The 23305-nt window shown below is 41.4% G+C and overlaps 1 protein-coding gene across 2 annotated transcripts; it reads right to left on the bottom strand.

Moving 5' to 3' along the window:
- Positions 1 to 23144, bottom strand: LOC108024645 (tubulin beta chain). 2 transcript variants are annotated; one of them, XM_017094696.3, is made up of 8 exons: positions 23001 to 23144; positions 22870 to 22946; positions 8305 to 8539; positions 6664 to 6893; positions 2904 to 3071; positions 1996 to 2260; positions 308 to 630; positions 1 to 242 (listed from the first exon to the last, which is right to left on the bottom strand). In XM_017094696.3, exons 2-8 carry the CDS (start codon positions 22924 to 22926, stop codon positions 147 to 149), a joined length of 1374 nt encoding a protein of 457 aa, XP_016950185.1. In that variant the 5' UTR covers positions 22927 to 22946; positions 23001 to 23144; the 3' UTR covers positions 1 to 146. The 2 variants fall into 2 exon arrangements, with proteins under 2 accessions (XP_016950185.1, XP_016950184.1); XM_017094695.3 differs by having other exon boundaries at positions 22870 to 23144.
- Between the last annotated feature and the right edge of the window lie 161 nt (positions 23145 to 23305).

Here is a 23305-nt window from a genome sequence, read left to right as displayed (position 1 = left end):
TTTCGGGATTTCAATTTCGAACTTTAAAGGAAGTCTTTTTTTTTTTACTTTATTTACTAAATATTTATTTGAAGCCCTGTCGGAAACCAAATAATTTACAAAATAGTATACAGAAAACAGCTACACTTGTGTTAGTTTCTCGGTCCCTATTCGGCATTGCCGTTCTGGAGGACCTCCGACTCGTACCCCTCTTGCTCGGCCTGCTCGTCGTCGAACTCGACCTCGTCGTCGGCTGTGGCTTCCTAAGAAAATTTAAAATATTTAAACTAAGATGGTTAACTTTGAAACATGCATTGTAGAGACGTACCTGATACTGCTGGTACTCGGAAATCAGATCGTTCATGTTGCTCTCGGCCTCGGTGAACTCCATTTCGTCCATTCCCTCGCCGGTGTACCAGTGCAGGAAGGCCTTGCGCCGGAACATGGCGGTGAACTGCTCGGAGATCCGCTTGAAGATCTCCTGGATGGCCGTCGAGTTGCCAATGAAGGTGGCGGACATCTTGAGGCCCCTGGGCGGAATATCGCAGACGGCCACCTTGACGTTGTTCGGAATCCACTCGACGAAGTAGCTGCTGTTCTTGCTCTGCACATTCAGCATCTGCGTGTCCACCTCCTTCATGGACATGGGACCTGTTAATTATTGAGTAAGAACGTTGTAAAAAAAAGTGTGCCGGAAAACTTCCTGTGCGCATTTACATCAAAAGCCAAGTTCGCTTTGATGCGTCGGCGGAATCCCCAAATCCCTGAATATGAAATACTAAACACGGCTTCTAAGTCCTGGCCCGTGCACCTTGCCACCACCTGGGCTGGGATCTCCCGGAGATGGGGATGGAGTGGGAAATGGGAAACGGGAAAGAGAAACAGTCCCAGGAGGTAACTAAAAAAGTTGTTTAAATTCCTCCTCGCTGGCATTTTTTCCGCACATTTTTGTGATTAATTATTTTGCAAGTATTTCTGGCAGTCAGTCGGAGACGAAAACGAATCCTGAGATGGAGGTGGGGCAGCCGGGAGGAGTGCAGCCCAAGTCACGTTCGGCATGATTAGTTAAGCCGGGGGGCCGTGTCAGGCGGCGGTCGCAATTCCCCAATGGATCTTGAAAGTAAATTTCTAATTACGCGCGTTTTGCGAGTCATCAGTCAAAAGCAAGGGCAAAGGCGGCGCACACAAGGAATAGCAAATGAAATATTGTGCGGCATACTTTTGGGCGCCGCATCGCAGTTTATTAATTTAAAAATTAGCGCGAAAAAATGCCAGCAACCTTTTCTTCGAGGGGTGGCGGGATGGCTAACAAATTTGCGCTACGTGCGCGTTGACGGATTGCAGCCTTTTTAGCCGCCAGTCAGCGGGCATTAATCATTTTTAGTGGCGCCCATAAGTAGTAGGCCCAGTGCTCGACTTTGGCTAATAAAATCGTCGCCAAAGCCAAACCCCAGGAGGCCAAGGTGTTAGCCAGGGGCGGAGCGGGTAAATGTCATAAGGCGGTGTCTAAATGTTAGTCTTTTCCTTGAAAATTTATCCATTTTTTATTTCATTATATGAATTTTCTAGAGTTTTGAAATCCCATATAAAGCTGTTTAAAAGTATGCTGTAAATTATTTTTAATTTTTAGAATGAATAATTAGGCACACCAAATAATACAATTATATCAAAAACTATCAAACTCTAAAGTATATCAATATGCTTTGTGTTTCCTTAGCTATTTTAAAGATTTTTTTAACAGAAAAAATTCTATACATTTGGCTCCGCCCCTGGATTTACACTACGTGCCTGTGGCTCCGGAAAATCTACGGACAGGTGTGCCACCGGCTGCCCATGACAAAGTGACAAAGTTGGCCGGATAAGCCGGTGCGGGGGCTGCTGAATAAATGAGCAGATGGATGAATGGATTCCCTGTGTTTTTTGGCTTCGCGTGGAAGTGTTTAGGGCTTGTTGTTAAAAAACTATTTTTCTTTTTCCACCCCCAGGGATTTCATTTGACCGGGGCCCCAAACTCACCCCGGAAGATGCAGGCCACCGTGAGGTAGCGTCCGTGCCGGGGATCGCAGGCGGTCATCATGTTTTTGGCGTCGAACATTTGTTGGGTGAGCTCCGCCACCGTGAGGGCGCGGTACTGCTGGGATCCCTTGGCGGTCAGAGGAGCGAATCCGGGCATGAAGAAGTGGAGACGCGGGAAGGGCACCATGTTCACCGCCAGCTTGCGAAGATCAGCGTTCAGCTGGCCCGGGAAGCGCAGGCAGGTGGTCACTCCGGACATTGTGACCTGGTTGGGAGAGTTAAGAACATTTAACACTCAAGAAAGGTAAAAAGGGTGTTGTTATAATAAATTTAGAAACTTCCCCTTAACTTGGGTTTAAAGTATAAATTATATTATTTTTTCAATTTGAAAATTATTATCAAAATATGATATTGATGTAGATTAACAACTTTTAAAAGGATAAACTGAGTTTTTTTTGAGTATTTTTAGTATTTGTAATTTTAAAATTCTAAAAAAAATTAACGTCGAGTCTTTGAACCTTGCTATTTGAATATTAATGATAAGGGGGATTAGGTTCTCCGAGAATTCGTACTGCTGTGCCATCTTTGAGTTACTCATCTTCGCTTCCGGGTCAAATCCATTTCTACTTACGGACACCAGATGGTTGAGATCCTCGTAGGTGGGTGAGCAGAGGCGCAGGCTCTGATAGCAGATGTCATACAAAGCCTCGTTGTCGATGCAGAACGTCTCATCGGTGTCCACAATGAGCTGGTGCAGCGACAACGTGGCGTTATACGGCTCCACCACCACCTCGGACACCTGGCTCCCGATAAATTCCAATTCGATGAGGAGGACGATGAGGTGGAGTGGGAGGAGGGAATGGGACAAACAGAGGATGCATTAGATGGATTGACTAGGGGGTACTCACGGAAACCAGATGGTTAAGATCGCCGTAGGTGGGCGACGATAGCTTCAGCGTGCGGAAGCAGATGTCGTAGAGAGCCTCGTTGTCAATGCAGAAGGTCTCGTCGGTGTTCTCCACCAGCTGGTGGATGGACAGCGTGGCATTGTACGGCTCCACGACGGTATCGGAAACCTTGATGGCAGCAGCGCGCAACATGCAACAGGAGAAGCAGACACAAGTTCGTTAATTAGCATTGCTATCAGCTATTAGAGGATAGCTCGCAGAGCAGCCTGAGTTTAATATTATTGAATGAATGAAATGAATGTTAATGCTAATGAAATAGTTAAGTTAATGAGTAACGCATCGCTCAAGCTTTGAAGCTCCAAAGGCTTCTTAGGAAAAGTGTAAAATGATATTCGCAATACGATTTTATTAAATCCCTGAACTATTTTGTGCAGGGGTTTAACAAAATATAAAAACTTCTTTCTTCCTAATGTTCTATGAATTTTGTTTGGTGAATAAAAAAAACAGTCTTTAAAATCTTTCGTTTAATAGCTCGGTTCAATCCAACCTGAAGCCTTCGTCTCTGCCGGCCATATTTGTTCTGGGCCATAATCAACGATTGGCCGCACTCTCCATCTAATGCCCACTTCTTTTGGCCCAATCGCATGGCCGACTGTTGAGGCATGGACATGAAAAATGCATTCTGCCAACAGGATGCAATTCGAATGCAGTGCTAACTGAATAGCAGACCCTATTAATACAGCCAGTTGTTTGTGGCTGCAACCTGCAGTTGCTAATGCCATTTTGAGCCTGGAGCGGCACTCAGGCCGAGAGTTGTTGCATAAATGCAGTTGCATGTTGCACAAACATCTGGCTGCTATACCTATACCCCATTCACATTCACATTCGCATTCATACATGCCTGGTGTGTGTTTCGAATGCTGCAAATTGAAAATTATGTATAATCTTTGGCTTGCCCTCTATATTTGCGCAGCCAAGATGCATTGCTCGTCGGTTGTTGAATGTTTAAGGGGCAGGGACTGGGGAAGGGGCGGGGGCAGGAGCAGGGGTTTCACTGGGGCCCGGGAACTGTGTTGGGCTTGCGACAAACTTCACTCCAGCTCCGGTTTGCCGTATGCGAAGTGTGCGCACATAAATTGTGGCAATTATTTAATGGCCACATCCCTAGAGCGATAACGTGCTTGCCCACACACTCACTTTAAGTCCCTTGCACAACGAATAATTTTAAAAAATATGTGTTCCTCCTACAAAAAAACTCGATCTAATTAACTTTTTTAAATAAAAATCAATAGTAAATTATTGTGTGTATAAATGTTATTAAACTAGGTTGGTGTGTACTGTGGTCATTCCTAAATTATTTTTAAAGGAATAATCCTTAAAATGTTATTATTTTAAAAACCATGCCCAAAAGTATGCAACGTGCAGGCTCGCTTGACTCACCGATAGATGACGTTATTCTTCACTGCATACTGTTAGGCACTTTTAAAAGAGATTTCAAAGCCCTACAATTTCTGGGGCTCCTGCTTATATTTTGTTCTCAATTTTTCAAAGCCTAATCTTTTTCTCTGTGTACACCTACACACGCAGGGCACACAAACACCTTTGTCTGCTTAGGTGGTACATGCAGTTAATACTAATGAGTTATGCTCGGGCATATGCATTTTGCATTTTGTATTTTGTATTTGTTGCCCGCCTCTCACTATTTGCACACCGCCAGGACACGATATTTGTCTGCCTCCGAGTTTGTGTGTGATTCTGAATCTGCAGGATTTACGAGCATGCATTTCGATATCATTGCTTTGTCCAAAAAAGGCAGGTGCAAATCTGAGGTGCTCCTTGACAACCGTCCGGCATCGTTCATTGCCAGTGTGTGAATCGATGCGACAAGCGTTAATTAATGAACATAATTAAATACTTTAATCAAAGGCTAAAATATTGAAGCATTAAAATAGAGAAGATACTGTTTTTGCGCTGTGACAGTGCGAATATTCGCCTGATTATTCTGCGTGAATGGGCTGCATTTGCATAAATGACGCTTATCAAAGCGACAAAGGCTTTACATTGCCCCGATGAGATGGGCATGAAAAACTATTAAATTATATATACATATGCGCACATATTAAAACCGCTATAACGTGACAGGCATGTGTCAGGCCAGGCCGCAATAAAATGACCGCCGAAGCCAAAACATTGCGGTAAGCCAAGCAAACCCAGCGCGGCGCATAAATAACAGCCAGTCGAAAAGGGGGCTTTATCGGGATCGGGGGATATACTCTCATATATTCCGGCATTTAAAGTTAAACCCCATTCAGAGGTCGCTGGTATTGGGGATTGGGGGTCGGACTGGTTCAATAGTTGACCATTGGCGTGGCGGTAATAAATTTAACGCACTACGAGTGTGTGTGCCCTCTGGGCTTCTCTAAAAATTCCATAAAATTTATTGTGTACTCCGATATGCCAATAAGAACAGTGTCAAATGTTAATTTCACGCCTCACGGACTTTGAGTCCGTCTTAAAACTTACAATTGCCCAGATGTAATCGCAATTTGTAAATCTTAATCGATTTGATTGTTTTCTATAAATTGTGGGAAATAAGCTTACTTGCCTAAATAATAAATTCACGTTACAGTTCACTGGGTAAAATATAGTTTGGTATTAGAGAAGGTCTCTCTTTCTCTCAAGGATTTATCTTACTTTAGCTGAATGTTTTAAATATTAAACCACAAACAGGAATATTTAACGTAGATGAAATTAAAAACTCTAGCGTTATTTACATTCACCTAATTTATCCCTTTTATATTTGCTTAATTTAATGTAAATTAACTAAAGTTCTTGTAATATTTGCTTTATGACCAAAATATTTTGTTAAATTCCATTTTTCTCGTTGGACGAAAAAACTATGCAAATTGTTGTAATTGTTTGTCTGGCAGGAGACCTCCTGCCAATGACAATTAATTCTGCACTGAATAAATTTAATTAAACGTCAAAATGTAATTAAATGCGAATAATGCAAATGAAGGCGTATCACGTGCCACGCGTATATCTATTAATATTTCTACATCTATAATACCTTTCTGAATGCACGTGTAAATATATGCAACTGGGTTAATTAAGCGGCAATTGAGGCGTGTCAAAAAAGGCTGCGGGCCGAAATACCTGCTATATAGTTACAAATACATATGTAGAGATATGAAAATATACAGACAGGGAAGAGGTCAATCTTGCGATTTGGAGCCACTAAATTGCATTAAAATTGCATTGCCAATTAGGCTTTGGCCGCTGCTCGTTGGCGGTGCAGCTAATTTCGCCTGCAAATTAATTAGAATTATTCGGACAAAGCTGGCCCGGCCGGCGCACAAAGCCGCCAATTGAATTTAGCGTATGAATTGCATAAATAAAACAACATTTGTGGCATACTTTCGGCGCAGGAAAACTAAACGGGAGCGGCCCTCTGTGGCTTTCGCCTGTTAATTTGGCCAAAACGCGTGCAGGTGTAAAGCGCTTTTGGGTCGGCTTAGGACCGTCACCATGGACTGGTCGGGGATTCCTCCTAAAGAGGAGGTGGTGGTGGCTCACTGGCGATGTCAACCAGAGGACACACACAGGTCCTGATTTGCTGCGCCCATTGTGCGTGGCAGTAAGCTGATTTGTGCTAAGCGGATTGCATTCGTCATGACCACAACGATAATGATCTGCATTGGCTGGTCAGGCAGGTTGAAAAGGTGGACAAGGTGAACAAGGAGAAGCAGCTCCCACTTACCTTGGGTGAGGGCACCACGGAGAACGAGTTCATGATGCGATCGGGGTACTCCTCGCGAATCTTGGAGATGAGCAGGGTGCCCAGACCGGAGCCAGTGCCTCCGCCCAGCGAGTGGGCCAGCTGGAAGCCCTGCAGGCAGTCACAGCCCTCGGACTCCTTGCGCAGGACCTCCAGCACGGAGTCGATCAGCTCGGCGCCCTCTGTGTAGTGGCCCTTGGCCCAGTTGTTGCCTGTGAAATAAGTAGAAATAAGTTTTATTGTTGGGAAAGAATAAAAAAGGCAGTAAATGTCTTTTTCGAGGAATATCAAAAGTTTGATTTGACAATACAAAGTTATATATATTTGGGCTTGTTAAGAAGCGTTTTTATACCCCATTTAAATTTAGGAATTGGTTGTGTGATTAAAATATGTAATTTGGTTTCTAGCCGTTTGATTCAAATTCAAATGAGCTAACATAAACCACTAACAAAGCTCAGTTTTTAAATGCTGTTAAAATCATAAGAAATTTTATAGAAAGTCAATAAACTCTATTGAGGAATTAATTGGTAATTAATTGAGTAATTAATTAAAGTAAGTCAAATATCTAAAAATCAGTTGTTTTTAAATTAAAGCACTCAACAGCTTTGGTTCTTGTTGGAAGCTAATCAAAGTTCGCGGCGACTGTGGGTCATTACAGCAGAACACAGAGGCAGCAGCAACATCAACATCAACAGCGGCTGACATGTACAAAATTAATTTTCGTCGTCATCCGCAGGCCATTTTATAATTGCAATCATCATCGCCATCATCCTCATGGGCAGCTGATGATGAAGTGGGGGCTCGGGAGGTCCTGACACCATGGGTATATCGCACCGGCGGCTGTTAGCTGATAAGCTGGCCTATGATAACAATAGCGACCACGGCGCTGGCTGGCCCATCTCCTCAATTGGCCGGCACTTATCAAAGCAAGGATAAGGCCGCCCTTTGTGCCTCTCGTTGTCACGGATGTTGCTGCCGCTCCTGTTGCTCCTGTTTTCGTTGTTGCCACAAGGCCGCTCAGCTGCAATAACTGTTCGCCGTGGTCGGGCGAACATCGATGGTAGAGAGTCCAGAGTCCAGAGCTTTGGTCGAAACAAAAGCATCCCAAAAAGCAGCAGGAAAACAAAGGCCACGTTCTGGCACACGAACACGACATTCACCCATTAACGAGTGCAACGGAAATGCATTAGGAAAAAGCCAAAAGGACAGGATACTAAACAGATTCATGGGAACAAAGATGTATGCTTTTTCGACTTAAGGTTCAAGGTTAAATCAGCTCTCGAGCATAATTTATGCAGATATTTGAAGCTTTCTTCATATTATAATGAAAAATATTATAAGTATGAAATAAAAGAAATCGAAAGAAAGAAATATATAAAATATTTTTAAAGGTTAATATCCTAAGTAATATTTTTATGATACAGATATTTTTATATTCTTTTTTTATACATAGCATAATGCTCCCATTGATAAGAAAATAATGATGGGGCTATCTTTCTTGTATGAAATATTTCAATAAAGTATTCAAAAATAGCCAGTAGATACATCCGACATGCCACAGATAAGACACTGTCAAACCAGCCACTATCTGTGGCCATCGGCCATATGCAGATATCAACTCACCGGCTCCTGATTGTCCGTAGACGAAGTTATCTGGCCGGAAAAGCTGGCCCATCGGCGACTGGCGCACCGAGTCCATGGTTCCCGGCTCCAGGTCGATGAGGACTGCCCGCGGCACGTACTTGCCGCTGCTGGCCTCGTTGTAGTAGACATCGATCCGCTCGTGCTGCAGAGCGGACTCGCCGTGGTAATAGCCATTGGGATCGATGCCGTGCTCATCCGAGATGATTTCCCAGAACTGCAAGTGGAGGAGGAATGCTACTTTAATGCCGTTTCAATAATGATTTAAGTGCATAATGGAGGCCGGCTGATGTATGCAAATATGCGGCGGTCGCAATGAGCGCATTTGCATATGCATCCCCACCGTTCTGCCGTTTCACATGACGTATGCGTGATATTTCATGACAGTGCGCCCGCTTGTATGCAATGAAATTTCGCGAGGCTCTCGCCTCCGTTTTCTTTTTCAGAAATATTATTTTACAATCAGTGTGTGTGTGTTTGGGGGGGAGGGTGTGTGTGTGTAAGCGTGCCTCTGTGTGTGTTTGTGTTGCATTGCTTTGGCAATCAATGCATATAAATATGAGTGTCCTTTTTACATGGCTCTTGGTTTTATTGCCGCCGCCAACGGAGTCCTCGTATCTGTCGTCGATTTATGCGCGTGCATATGCTGCATGACCCTGCCACGGTACCCAACCCCCCCCCCCCCCCCCCACGCACGCGGACACACACACATACATCCCCACAGCGAGCACTTTACATGCCGTGAGCAATTTCTGTTGCATACTTCCATGGGCGCGCAATTTTTTCCTATCGTGTTATTTTTTTGTTGTTGTGTAACGAGCGGGAATAATTGAATCCTTTTAGGTATTTTCATACACATATACCTGCGCACAAATATATATGTGTGTGCCCCTCTCGATAGCGTTCCTCGATTTTATTTACACAAGAATTTCCCCAGCTCGGGTTCGTGTTTGTTTTGTTTTTGGTTTGGCTCTTTATTTTTTATTGCACAATACGCTTGGCAAAACATTTCACGTTTGCTGCGCATATGAATTTCAAATTTTTAAAAATGTTTCAATCGCCTCCCCCGCCTCCACGGCACGACAGGTGAGCGAGTGCGTGGGTAAATGTGGGGGGAAATTGCGGGAAAACGGGAGGAAAATGGTAGGAAAATGGAAGGAAAATGGGGAAAAATGCTAATTGTGAGAAAATCGCAATGTGCGCACTGGGCCTGCCACGGCTCCCATTGATCGAAATGATTTTTAATGGACTTAAAGGCAGCGCTGGCGGCCAAGGGCCATGAATTCACTTTTATATGCGAGTATTTTTTCACGCATTGGCTGGCATTACCGAAGGTCACCGGCAGATTGATTACTGAATATGAATTTTAATTAGTTACACATGGCACTGAAGATGCGACTTTCCCAGTTTGCGGGCCCCCCACAACGCATTAAACTCAAGTGACTGTCGAGAAAGTGGCAACATAGGGAAAAACACACATCACCGAAATGGCCCATCAATTCGGTAGTTTTTATGTCTTATCATGCCCTATCTGTGACACATCGAAATGGCATATCCAATAGATATAGATAGGAGGAAGGAAAGTATTGGTTAAATTAAAATACTTTTTCAAGCCATACATTTTCCACCCCTTGTCATAATAAACTGGTTTTACAATACTTTATGAATTAAATTATTAAAATTTAAATTATAACCGACATTTGATTTTATACAAAAATTGCAATAGATTTAATGGGTATATTACCCTCGGTAATATTTTAAAGAAATAATTATTCTTTTAGATTGATTTTTTGGTATTTTCTTGAATAAAAATGAAGCTGACACTGAGGTATTATTTTTCTCTCTGTCAAGGAAATGCCCTGAATAATGCATGCCACCCGGTGTTTATGTCAAGCGGGGTTGTCAGACATTCCATCGAGTACTTTGAGGCACACTCTTCGCAGGACTCCCGCACAAACACACACACGCCTGCATTTGGGCCATAAATAGTTAAGTGGCTTGCGTAAAGCGTTGAAGTCTTCCCGGGCCAGCGAACAAAGGGAAAGGGCTAGGTGAAAGTTGTAAAAGTTCGAAAAATTTGATAACGGTTGATTGCACACACACAAAGAGCCCCGCCGTCGTCCTTTTTTCGTACCAGCCCCAGAGAGCGTATGCTACGTGCTTTTTTATTCTTTTTTTGAAGACACCATGCCATGCCATACCATGCTAATCCTAGAGCCGCATAAATGTTTGCGCTGGCAGTGCGATTGTTTGGCAAAAGTTTTACTCCTCCATTGGCTCTTAGACACGCAACAATGATAACAAGTTGCATGGCCAAAATAGAGACAAGAAAAATAGCTGGCCAGGAAAAGTTTCGAACACACACGCACACACACAAGGCAGGAATAAGTTTTGGCCCTCACATGCTGGCTTTTGCATACATAACAAACTGGAAATATGACACTCAATTGTACGCATCGGTGGGCACTTTTGGCTTGACAATAACTTTGATTTGCATGCACAACTCTTTGTCCTCCCGCCGCCCTTAGACCGGCCATCTAAAGTCCCCCATTTATACACCCGCATGGGAGGACCAAGGTCCTTGTTGTCCCCGGCACTTGTTGCCTGTGGGGAAATTCAAATTCCAGCTTTCTAGGAAGCCAATTGCAGATAAGCGCTTTTCTTTTCTGACTACTCACGCTCCGTTTGCCGGCCGTTGGCATTGAGTGAGCAGCATAATTTATTTACAAAAACTTTTGCCAGTCGATCTGCCCATCATCTGCTTGCTCCTGACAACCAAAAATACAAAAAATAACGAAAGAAAAAAGCACCCATGTTTGGCAGTTTTTGAAGTGGGTAAAGTGGTTCGCGACAGGCCATCAGATTCCCATTTGGCGAATCCCCCCGCCCAGGAGTCACGCCGTGAATAAAAAAAAACAATTACGCTGCCTTCATTTGCTTAAAACTTTTCACTGGCTGCGGTCAAATTGCTTAATTACAAAATTGCGTCCGGAGAGAAAACCTGGCGAAAGGCACTTGGCCACAAAAAAGCACCAATGATCAAATTAAAAGTAAACAAAAGAGCTGCGTGCGTTGACCAAAGCGGCGCCATTCTGCGGCGCCCGCTTTTTGCGAGCCCCAAACTCCTTGGTCTTACTTGAAAGAAATCCAAAATTAAAATTCCCAAAGCGTTGGCCCAAAAACCCGAAACAAAAGTCAAGTGGCAAAGTAGCGATCCACAGGAAAAATGGAAAAAAGCGCGCATAAATTAATTCTGAGCAGCTTTTACAGAGTGGAGAAAGGGTCTTGAACTGTTGTATCCCTACTTACAATATAAAAAATAACTTAATCTTAAAAATTGGTAGTGGCTTTTTAGTTTTTTATTAAAGAACTTTTGAAATAAATTATCTTAGTTACGTTTTATAAAAATGACATTTAGAATATCTTTATATTGCAGAAGTAAAATCAGTTAGGTGTGATATAAGTCTTTTTCCCCAGTGTATTTCAGCCCCAGTTCCTCCTCCTTAGCCGTCGGCTATAAAAGGACATTTTAGCTTGCTTTAGACAAGGATGCGCGTGGCGCAAAGCGACGGAAGTGCATGTCGCACCGGAAGTGAACGACTGGTGGGCCAGGGCGGATCGGGGGGCGTGGCTGGGGGTGGCAGAAAGCTCGGCAGCTGCGTTTGCATACTAAATTTGATGCCGTAGCTCGCGGCTCACATAAATAATAAACAATTGCAGTAATAAATATTAAATGATGGCCAAGCTTGTCTCAAGGCGCTGAGCTTGACATGCGAAATGATTGCGCCGGATTTCGCAGCGCTACTTATTCATATTCCTGGAAATGCCACTATCTAATTTGATCGAATGATTTAATTTAGATCCTTGCCGTTGGCAGGCGTGCGTTGATGGTACAACAATTTTAATTAAGTTGTCAGCAGGCTAAGAAAAAATTAAAAAAATAACTCATTGGTCTAAAATAATAAATGTAAAATTGTTGTTCGATACTATGCCGGTTTTTATTAAAATTCAATTAAAATAAATAATTAAATATCCATACCTCGCCAATGTGCCCGCATGATATGCCAGAAGATAAACAAAAAAGTGCTTTTCTAATTAACATTCGTGCGTGAAAATCATTAAAAATCCAACCGCATACGCATTAACCCGTATGCCCTACTCCTCGGGCGATTTCTTTAACCCGCCGACGACCACCGCTGAGTGCGGAACAAACTGCAAATGCAATTCAATTTTCGGCCACTGGCATTAAACTAATTATAAAATAATAAACAGGATTTCAGCGCATTTCGATCATTTGCCAATTTACAAATGTGCGACAAATCCGCGCGATTTGCGGGCGAACGCTTAAAATGCAAAGCGCACGGCCAAGTTAATTTATTTTAATTTCGGGGAAAAATCTATTTGAATATTCGGCGGGCAGGGGATTGCATTTGGCGTCCATTAGAGTAATGAGCTTTGGCCGGGGCCTGCGTGGACTGGATGTGTGTGTGCGGGGACACTGGCGGTAAATAACCCTTGCAATAAAACCGAAAATGCCAAAACACTCTGGAAACTTAACGGCCGCCCATCGACGGATGACACTTTGCAGCCTGCGGCCATAAACCATTCAATTCGCAGCGAGAAAAAGACAACAAAAAGTACAAATCTACCATGTGTATATGGTATATGGTGTGGTATATAGTATATCCTCAGCTGGAAACTGGTTCCTGCCAATTGGCAGCTGAGCTCCATCCGTCTCCGACTGCTCAAAAATGCAATTTATGTGTGTGCACAAGGCATAATAACGAATTGTACCCCAAACTACGCTTAATGCTCCGTCGAATGGAGAAGGAAATATAAGGATGTTTTGTAATAACACTAAAAGGATCTTATCGACAGTTGACAGCTATGTTACACTCGCATGTTGTCTTTATTGGCCGACGTCGTTTAGGGCCATAAAAAGTTTGCACGAAGAAAAATTAGTGGGTGTTCTAGGCATTACAAGAAATTATAGTTTAAAATATCATAATATGTATCTCAAAAACATTTCTATTGAAATAAAAACAATAAATATGCCAAATATTAGACAACAATATGTACAATAAGGAATACTAATATATCTTTTAAAATATAGTATATAATATTAAAGTTTAGGACCATTTTAGATATATGAAAATGTTTGACAGCAGAGAAATATTATCTTTCCAATTATTTCCCTAGGTCAAGGAAGTCTTCCCGAATTATTTCCATTATTTCGAGTGTGGATATAGCCTGCTTTTCGGGGCAGAGTCCTCCGAGCAGAGCGGCATAATTAGACTCACGTAGCCATTGCGAATGAAGCAATTGGCGATGCAGCTGCAATTTATTGCCCGGCATGCCCATACACTCCTATAAAGCAGCCTCAATTTGGACGGCACGTGTGAGTTTCGAGGCGAGTTGGGTTCGCCAGAAAAATGCAATTTTTCGCTCTGTAAATTACCCTTTGTACGCACGCATGGTGGCTGAATTTGCAATTGCATTTATCGTCAAGTGCATCAATTTAAATGTGGCCACTAATTGTCATTATCAGTGCGTTGCGTTGCATTCGCCGAGCAGTATTTTCCCATTTCTTTTTTTTTCGTCATCTGCACTCCGTTGTTTATGTGGTGTTTTAATTTTTATATTTTTTTAATTGCCTCTGGCATTAAAGTGCAGGATGGCTGGCTGAAATTCAAGATACCATGGCTTAATCGATGGCACTAATTTAATCAACGGGGGCGGCGGTGTCAAGGCTTGGCCAAAGACTCTTGTCTGGCAAGGATATGCAAATATTTGTTCATTAGTATTGGTCATTCGGCTTTCGGCTTATTGTGTGGTGCCGCCTGTGTGCATAAATACACACACACACCCGCACACAAGGACAACGTTGACGCAGTCTAAGTGCAACATCAAATAGCTTATAATTAAAATTTCCATAACTCATACGCACCGTTGGCGGCGAGCAGCATGGGTGGAAATTGGATAAATTCAATGGCTGAGCTCAAATAATTGGGTTGCAGTACGGTTTCAAATAACTAATATAAGAAATGGGATGCCTACTAGCTAATAGATGATTTTTGGTGACTGAGTTTATTAGTGCCAAATGAATGAAGTTCTACAAGAGAAATAAGCTTAGAAGACAGCTATTGGGCATATAAATACACAAAATTAAATAAGGATATTGATATAATTACAAGGAAGGACAAGTAAATAGACAACTGAGTTATTTAAATTTATTTTAAATCTGCAACTAATAATATCTTTATCTATTCGGTTTAGCCAACTTCTCTAGCCTCCCTCTTTGTTAGTAAATAACCAAGCAACTGCTTTCAAGGGTTAACCCAATAATGGCATCTGTCATCTCTTGTCACTCCAATGATCGTTCCTCCGTTTTTCCTTCCTGTGGAAATCAAAGTACGAAGTACATATCCAACAGATACATACGTTTAGCTGTGTGCGTGTCAACGGTGCGGATGGCTTCATTTAACCTCGCACACACACACACTTGCACAGCCCAATGTGGCTAACAAACAATTTCAATTGAGATTTCAATAATTGTCGATTTAGATATGTAAATATTTATTGTATATTTCGTTGGTCGAACTGCTATTGACTTAACTAATGTGCACCGTGTGTCTGGGTGTATCTGTGTGTCTCGGTGCCGCTGTCTGCGTGGGTGACGTGGTGTGCGTGGCCACCATGGTCTCTTCTTGTTTGCTGCTTCGTGGTCAAAACGAGGCAAACAAGGCCCAAATCAGATTTGATTTGTGCCCAGGTGTCGATATATAAGGCAAAGATCTATAAGATGTGTTCCGGTTTGCCGTTTCTTAGGAGGTTTTACAAAACAAATTTGGTTTATGGGAAAAGAATATACATAAAATCCAGTTATTATCCCTACAATTTTCACTAGATAAGTCCTGGATTTCGAAGGAAATTATCCAGGAACCTTTTGAAAAGCAGATGTTCTCGACTGCGCGCCGATTTCAAGTTTTTCGACCCCGTAGGCCGAGGGCTGCAATAATATTTGCTAATGGCCACGGTTTGGGAAGAAGTCTCCGCCGTATTTTACGGTCCTGTCCATATACCATCGTGCATATAAACGACTGCCACTTGCACTCCATCATTCCGTATGCACATACACACATAGGCTGCTCGCCTGCGGCAAAGAGGGTAATAATAATAATATTTATATGGTAAGCGATATGAAGTTCATGGCTTGAAGAACACTTTGGCAAAAGCTAAATAAATAAACAGTGTCAGGCAGAAAACATTTTCTGCTGATGCTACTTAGGTGTGAGCCCATGTGGTGCTAAACGGCAAGTGGATGCCCCAACCACCTGAATTGCTGCTGGAGCATCTGAGCCACCAAAGAAATTAAGACCTGGCCGAAGAAGAAAAAAAACAATCCCAAAAATCTGGAAACAAATACGACATGTTAATCCTCAAAAAAGAAGTGCCCGAAAATTCCAATTTATCTGTGGTTGTATGTACCTGCCACAAATATGTGCCAGAAATATATACTCGTACGTACTGTGCTATTCTTTTTTCGCCAGCCAACATTATTTTTTACGATCTGCTCTATTTGAGGTCTGGCTTTATTAAGTGCTGGACAAATGAATCGCTGTTGGTTATTAATGACTTTAATACCATTACCTTGTTTTTTTTCTTCTCAAGTGGGCCGCTTCACTATCAAAATAAGTCATGTTTTTTATTATGATTGCGAAATGCAGTGGAATCAATAAAAAGAGCTCAGATAAAGAACTGAGCAAACTTTCGCTCTATTAATCAATTTCGATCTACTTCTATCTCTGTCCGGCAGGACAACGAGTGCATTTTCCGATAAAACTTGGTCATTTTGCGGGAATATCCCATAACGATTTTTATGATTCCACAATGAAATTAATTTTTATTACCAGCAAGCGTGAATTTCCCTTTGACCATTTGATCGGGCCTTGCAAACTTTTTACGCCCAGTTCGCAGCTCACAGTTCGCAGTTTCCAGTTTCCCATTGCAGTGTTTTATTTTTCATTTTAATTGCCATTTTGGATGCGGAATGACTGGTAATATATGTACGAACATAAAAAATCCAATTAATACTGTTTGTCAAATAGGCCCGAAATGAAATACAATATAAGGCAAATGCAAATACGCAGCAAATTGAAAAACTTGTGTGTAAAATGCGGAAATATTTTGGCGCACCCGGCGAGCTTGAAGTCCGGTGTTGGATTCTCTAAAACTAATACAGTCCAGAAAATCGCCCTTAATTGGATTGCCACGAAATTGGAGCAAAAACCCAGGCGTATACTGCTGCACAGGCATTGGAAAACCAAAAATAATTGCACCACTCGGAGCTCTCAAAATATTTTGATTAATTTCGTTGCGCTAACTTGACAGACCACAAATTTAAATTATGCTTTGATATGTGTGCGCATATCTGCACAATTTGGCAAATGTGTTGATCTAGCCATCATTATGGCCGAAAACCGAAACCAGATTGTTGATTCACATTCACCCCGACCCCCACATTTAGGCCAAGTTATTCGTTCAATTGTGGTTTTGTTCGCCTGAAATATCGAATTTCTTGTCGGCGAAAAAATGCATGTTTTCCCCTATCGACCTGCCATAAATTATAAAACCGATGTTAATCTTTCAAGGACATCCAGCCGGGCATATGTTTGTCCAAACAAATGCAAACAAACGCTAGTCGAGCGTGGATTTAGCAGGAACACATAAATGATAAATATTTTGACCACATTGGTTTTTAATGAGGTTTCGCGCATTCGCTTTCGTTATTTTTCGGGATTATTCTATGCACTATATGGGGTATACTTCTTATGGAAATGGGTTAGTCTGGCTGCAAGTTTTTTTGAATATTTTTTCTGAGCCATTACAAATTTTATAAATTTTGCAAAGTCAAGTTAAGGTTTCTTTCCAAACCCCACTTTTCAGACTTCATTGTCTGTTTATTAAATATTTTAGGAACTCCTTAAATATTTTCCATTTTATTTATTAAATCGACGTTCTGACAGAGCATCCTGAATTCCAAATGATCCCTCTCTCCCTGTTTATTTAGGCAATTCATTTCGTGTATTTGGCCGCACAATTAGTCAACGCAATTTGCGCAAATAAAATAAAACGAGTCAAAATGAATCGAAAAACAGAAACACGTGCGAAGCACCGAGCCAAACCAATCTTGATAATTGTTATTTTTGCGAGTTGTATTTTTGGCTTAATTATGCCTCGCTTTGCCATAAATTTGCTGGCATTTTGCGGTTAATATCTGCCGGCCAAATGCTTTATCGCCGGCTTTCTCTCGAAAGCCCAGGGCGTGTGTAAAATTTCTCTGCCCAGCCTCCTTATCGGCAAGACAGCAATTTGTAGCTCGCATAGCCGGCAAATCCAATTGCATAAATAATTCCACCGGTCACTGGTCACTGGCGAGGAGAAGAGAACTTCGGGGCGTTTAAAACGCATTGCCAGCTGCTTTATTGTGTTATTAATTTTTTCGTAAATACCAGATTACAACGGGCCAACATATTTCATGGCTATCTACCGCCGCGCAGAGCTCGTTGGCAGTGTAATGCGCAATAATTACAATTTGCGGCTTGCAATTTCAATAATATAAAATTACCAAAGTAATTGAAAAAAACTGCAAAAAAAATAACACACTCACACAAAATATATGTGAAGTGTGAGCCAAACAATTGCTCGGATAACAATGGTAATGAAACAACATCTGCCCAACCTTCGTGGCAATCCAACTCCACTTACCATATGCAATTTGCACTTTTCCCGGAGAACTGGCAGCCTGAATGGCGTTAAGAGCAGCATGAGATATTAATGAGCAAAAGAGCGGAATGCTTTTTAAAAGTGTTAAATAAATAACAAATGGCCGTTTGCCTGGACTGGCCACATGGCCAGTTTCCAGTGACCAGTGTCCTGTGTCCGGAGTCCATATATTCCATTGTTTTCCTGGTCAACCTGTCGGCTCAGAGGAAGCAAGCGGCTTACAGGTGCCCACAAAGGGCAGGAGCGGCATTTGCACTTCCATTTCGGTCAAGTTTGGCTCGGTTTTCGAATCCTTTGGGGCGGAAAATGTCCTTTTTGCTTTAGAAAAATGCATACAATAATTTTTGTCCAATATACTTTTAAAATGGCATAAAGCTATTTTTTTGACAATGAATAGAATTAAATTTAGGGGCCCAACACTGCTTATCACGTTTTTAAATTTTTGTTTATGTGTCTAAAAGTATGCAGAGAATAAGGAATACTCTATTTTTTAAATACAACTAAAAATATTAGTGCATACTTTTAGGCCTTTTAAATTGGTAACCTCTACAATTTTTGTAAAATTCCTTAAGAAAACCAATAATACTATATTTTTTGCATTAACTCAATGAAATTGCATAAAGTAAAAAGGTGAAGATGCGAAGACAACACGAAATGAATGCTTTCTGCCTTTGCCGCATTTTCTCCGCACGTTTTCCTAATATTTATGCGCAATTTCTTTTTTGTGATTTCCCCTTTTGTTCATCAATTTGCATGCACATGTTCAAAGCAAAGTGTAACGGAGCAAAAATATATACATAAATAAGTAATTTTTATATTCCATCAAGCCAGCAGCTACGAAAATGGCGGGGAAGTGTGTGTCTGTGAGTGTGTGGTATGTGAAAAATATTTATAAAAATTCCCTTTTGTTTATTTATAATCAGTTTGTGCAGCGGAGCGGCGTCTGTGCCCTCCACCTGCCACGCTCCTCTTTGCCACTACCATTTTCTATTGCATACTGCTAGGCGCAAGGACGCTGGGAGCTAGCAGCTGCAAAAAGGGGTGTGTATGAGTGTGTGCGGCTCATTTGGTATGCATAAACGCATTTTTATGTAAATTGAAAAATATTTCGCCAGCGAAAAAATGGGATATTTCTCCCTTTTTGGTTTCCTTTTCCCCCAATTTGCTTTTTCCCCTTCGATTCTATTTTTCTCATGGCTTTTTTCCATGTTGTGGTAATTGCTGACCATGCCCATGCGGGGGGATCTTTCTAAGACCTCTAAAGGAAATCGGTACACATATCAATTGCTAACCAACATTCAACCTAATTACTTGAGACGTCGATCTTTTGTTTGTAGAATTTGCATGTGATAAAGGATATCTTTGCTATACAACATTCACTGTTGCAAGCCTTCTTATCCTAAAAAAATCTTTTAAAAATATATTTCCTACTGATGTTTAATATAAAAATTTAGAGCAAACATTATAGACTTGGTGTAGTTTCGTAAACAAAATGCTTAACTGAGTAAAAAAGGAAAGAAAATGTGGAAGCTTATTCTATTAAAGTAATTTGTAGCGTTTTTTGATTTCCCTAATTCAAATGGTTAAGTGCACAACACTATTTAATCCTTTGCCACGCGAAGTGCTGAAATGAAGATGCCAACTAAGTTATCAATAGATTTTCCTGCTTTTCCAGCACTCCACCCTTCAACGTTTGAATATGCAATGGCACATGAAAATTGCATTTGCATACGAGCAGGGGGTATATGACATGCCAGGCCGGGGCTATAATGTAATCCGACCGATTCCCCAGTTACCCAGCTCGATATCGGGTAACCATAAAGAAATTACGGCTGCCAGCGAACGCCATCGATAATTCAATTTTGTGCATTATTTTGGCGCTGCTCGATGATGCCCTGCCATTATGGGCTAAACAAATGTATCCCGGGGCGAAATATGGGCATGGATATGGTTGGGGGTATGGGTTTGCATACTGGCTCAAAGGAGACGTCGTCGTTGCAGCCCGGCTTATTCCAGTCTTTAATTTTATTGTCTGCATTCTCCGTGTGCTGCGTCTATAAATTCCGTCCGCACTTTCCCCGCCACGATGGCTTAACGCTTTTCCTTCGTCTTTATGCCATGCCGTAAATAGATTTTCCTTGTTATTGTTCACAAAATGATTTAGGGAAAATTAGGTTTATGTAAATAATGAAGAACAAAAAAAAAAACGAAATGGAGGCAAACGAACGAACTCTCGCTGCAGGCCAAAATATCCTTGGATGGAAGATGCCTTTGCCTGGCGAATACTTACGTATGTATAAATACGTGTGTGATCAATTTCGGGTGTTGGCAAAGGAAAGCCGGAAGACGTTTGCCAAGGCATTTTGCAAAATTAAACCGAAGCCAAGAAAATGGCTTCAATAGCCGTATCCTTTAAAATCGAATTAAGCATAATGCAATGAAAACATTATGTTTGCAAAACATGTCCTAAATAAACCTACATACGCTGCCGGGATTTCAATTGTTAAGCTCTGTTTTTATAATTACAATCCTTTCTGTTTGCGGCCCATTCATGTGTGAATAAGCTCTGCTTTTAATGTGTAATCAATCTGTTAATTTTTTTCATTTGCCCATTGGCCTTTATCAGCGGAGCAATTAGTTTTGAAAATTTATTTAAAAATTGCATTCACCATTTTCGCCATTGTGCGCACAGTTTCACCACGTAGGCAGTTTTGCATATTTATTATTTGTTTATTCTAGGCTGCAACAATAATTCATCCCGACAGCCAATTAATCAGAAAAGGACATTCAATTAAGGCACAAAATCAGGCTGTGTAAAAAAGCGCATGAATAGGACAAGCTACAAAATATGTTCGCTATTATTATATTCAAATTTAATGCACCAACAAACCAGTTTTACGCAATCTATAAAGATTCGATAAGCGGCAAATTGCATAAATAATCGTATTTAATTTTTTTTTTAGATTTACAAAGGCCATAACAATGTCGACAAAATATGGCTGTAATAATGCTTTGACTTGGGGGCGTAACGTGGTCGCATAAAATCGGATGGGATTGACAGAGGTTTTGTGCCGGAAAAGTGCGTTCTAATTAACTGAAAAGGCAGTGGCAGTGGAAAAACACGCTAAAGAGTACTTAAAAATATGTGGAAATGTGTTTACATAAAGCTCAAGTGAAAAAGCGTGTAAAGCGGGGAAAAAGAGAAACGTCCGAAGAAAACTGCGCTGGGTAACGCCGGGAAAAAGACAAAAAATAATCATAATACAAAAAAAGAACTGTGTCAAACGTCAACGACTTTTTGTAGCTGGATTTTCATGACGCGGCAAATTGTGCGAGTAAATGTTAATGCGCTGAATTAGCTTAGAATGGGCGTCCCCTCGGAGTTACAGCGATGTTTTCATTTCAGCTTTTCTAATTGCCCGCAAACATGCTTTCCACCCCGTTCCCATTGAAAAATACCAGAACACACTAGGTAATTGCTATTTTCGGCGCAACCCATATCGAGTTTACTTTTCGAGTATTTATGTTTAAAGTTGTGTAAACAAGCTCACTGATTAGAGGCCGTAGATAGCGTGAAAACACTCGCATAAGCCCCGGCAGTTTGTCATAGTCAGCCGTGAGTCAGATGTATCGGTTCAAGATACTGATACTATTTACAAGTCCCTCTGCCGTAATTAGAAATACCCACGAAACCTTCTGTTCATGAGAGACGGGTTCTTTACGACTGTAAGATCAGTCAACTGTATGAAGGCAAACATAATAAAAAGCCCATGAAATGTATGAGTACCCGAAACCAGTTGGGGAACAATTAATGCCCCAAGGACGGAAGCTTCAGAGAAACCTTCGAGCCAGTTTCGAAATACTTTCCACAGAGTACTAAACTTCCCGCCAAATATACTTGGCTTACAGGTTGGATTTCTTAAAATGCACATAAAGAAATTGATGATTTCTTCTGTTTTAGATTTTTAAAAGAGTTGGTTATAACAATAATAAAAAAAAAACACTTAGGACAAATTTAAAAAAGATATAAGATTTTCCTACCAATCTAATGATCAAGAAGTTATTTTTCCTTAAAAAGTTATCTCAACCATATAAATTGAATGTATTATTTATTAAATATATACTTTTGAGGCAATAAAATTGTATACTTTTTAAATTTGTAATAATGGTTGGTTGATGATTTTTGCGAAAAACCAAATTGTATAATGATCTTATAGATCGTCCCAATTTATTTCAGTGAAAATTTGCCTAGCCGGCTGATCACAAGCTCTTTACTAAGCGGCAAGCTAATTGTTTACACCTGACCGAGGTGGTTTTGCTTAGTATGCGAGCGGATTTCTGGGCTTAATAGACTACGATATGCTCGCAGTCCAAGGTAATTTAAATGTGATACTTCGCGCTGCCTGATATTCGTATCTTGCGAGCGATAAGATAGCTTCGCAGCTCGTCAGGTTTCTTTTATGTTTTGCAGTTTTATAGTTTCCCGAACTAACGGAATAATCTTTTCCACCCAACCTCCCCCCGGCCGCCCCTCATTTTAATTGCTTCCCACTAACAACAACACGAGGAAAACAGAAAGAGAGGGGCGAGAATCGTAGAGAGAGAGAGAGAGTCGTGCCCCAAGAACGATTTATAGAAGCCTTCTCTTTTTCATCCACTCTGTTTTATAATTAAACATGTGAGGTTAGGATAGCGAAAAAATGCGAGAATATAGAGCAAAGGTGTGCGATGGGTCCCCCTTGGAATATCAATTATACGCACCTTCGAACCGATCTGGTTGCCGCACTGGCCCGCCTGCAGATGCACAATTTCCCTCATTTCGCAACTGATTTAGTAACCTAGTAAGCCCCTTCAGCCGAATTCAACTCAATTGAACACAATGACGCACTCACGCACTATCAGCAATTATCGGTCCCGTCGCTATATCAATCTGAATCACAATCGGGCACGCACTCGCTTGGACTCGGTGGAACCGGGGAAGAGTTGGAGGAAAGCTTTTCGGGGCAGAACGATCGACGCGCGCTCGCTTTGAGAATCCAACGTGAACTGACTGCCCGGCGAGCGACCCGCTGGGGAATCGCCGCTCTACGGCCAAAGGGGGCGGCATTAGTTTCCCCACTTGGAAAAAATGTAGTTCACTTTTCCTAAAAGGTATTTTCTTAAAATAAAAGAATAACCTTCCAAGCCTAATTTAAAT

The sequence above is a fragment of the Drosophila biarmipes genome, chromosome 3R, assembly GCF_025231255.1.
Source record: "Drosophila biarmipes strain raj3 chromosome 3R, RU_DBia_V1.1, whole genome shotgun sequence".
Taxonomy (NCBI): Eukaryota; Metazoa; Arthropoda; class Insecta; order Diptera; family Drosophilidae; genus Drosophila; species Drosophila biarmipes.
This window is presented reverse-complemented; position numbering and strand designations above follow the sequence as displayed.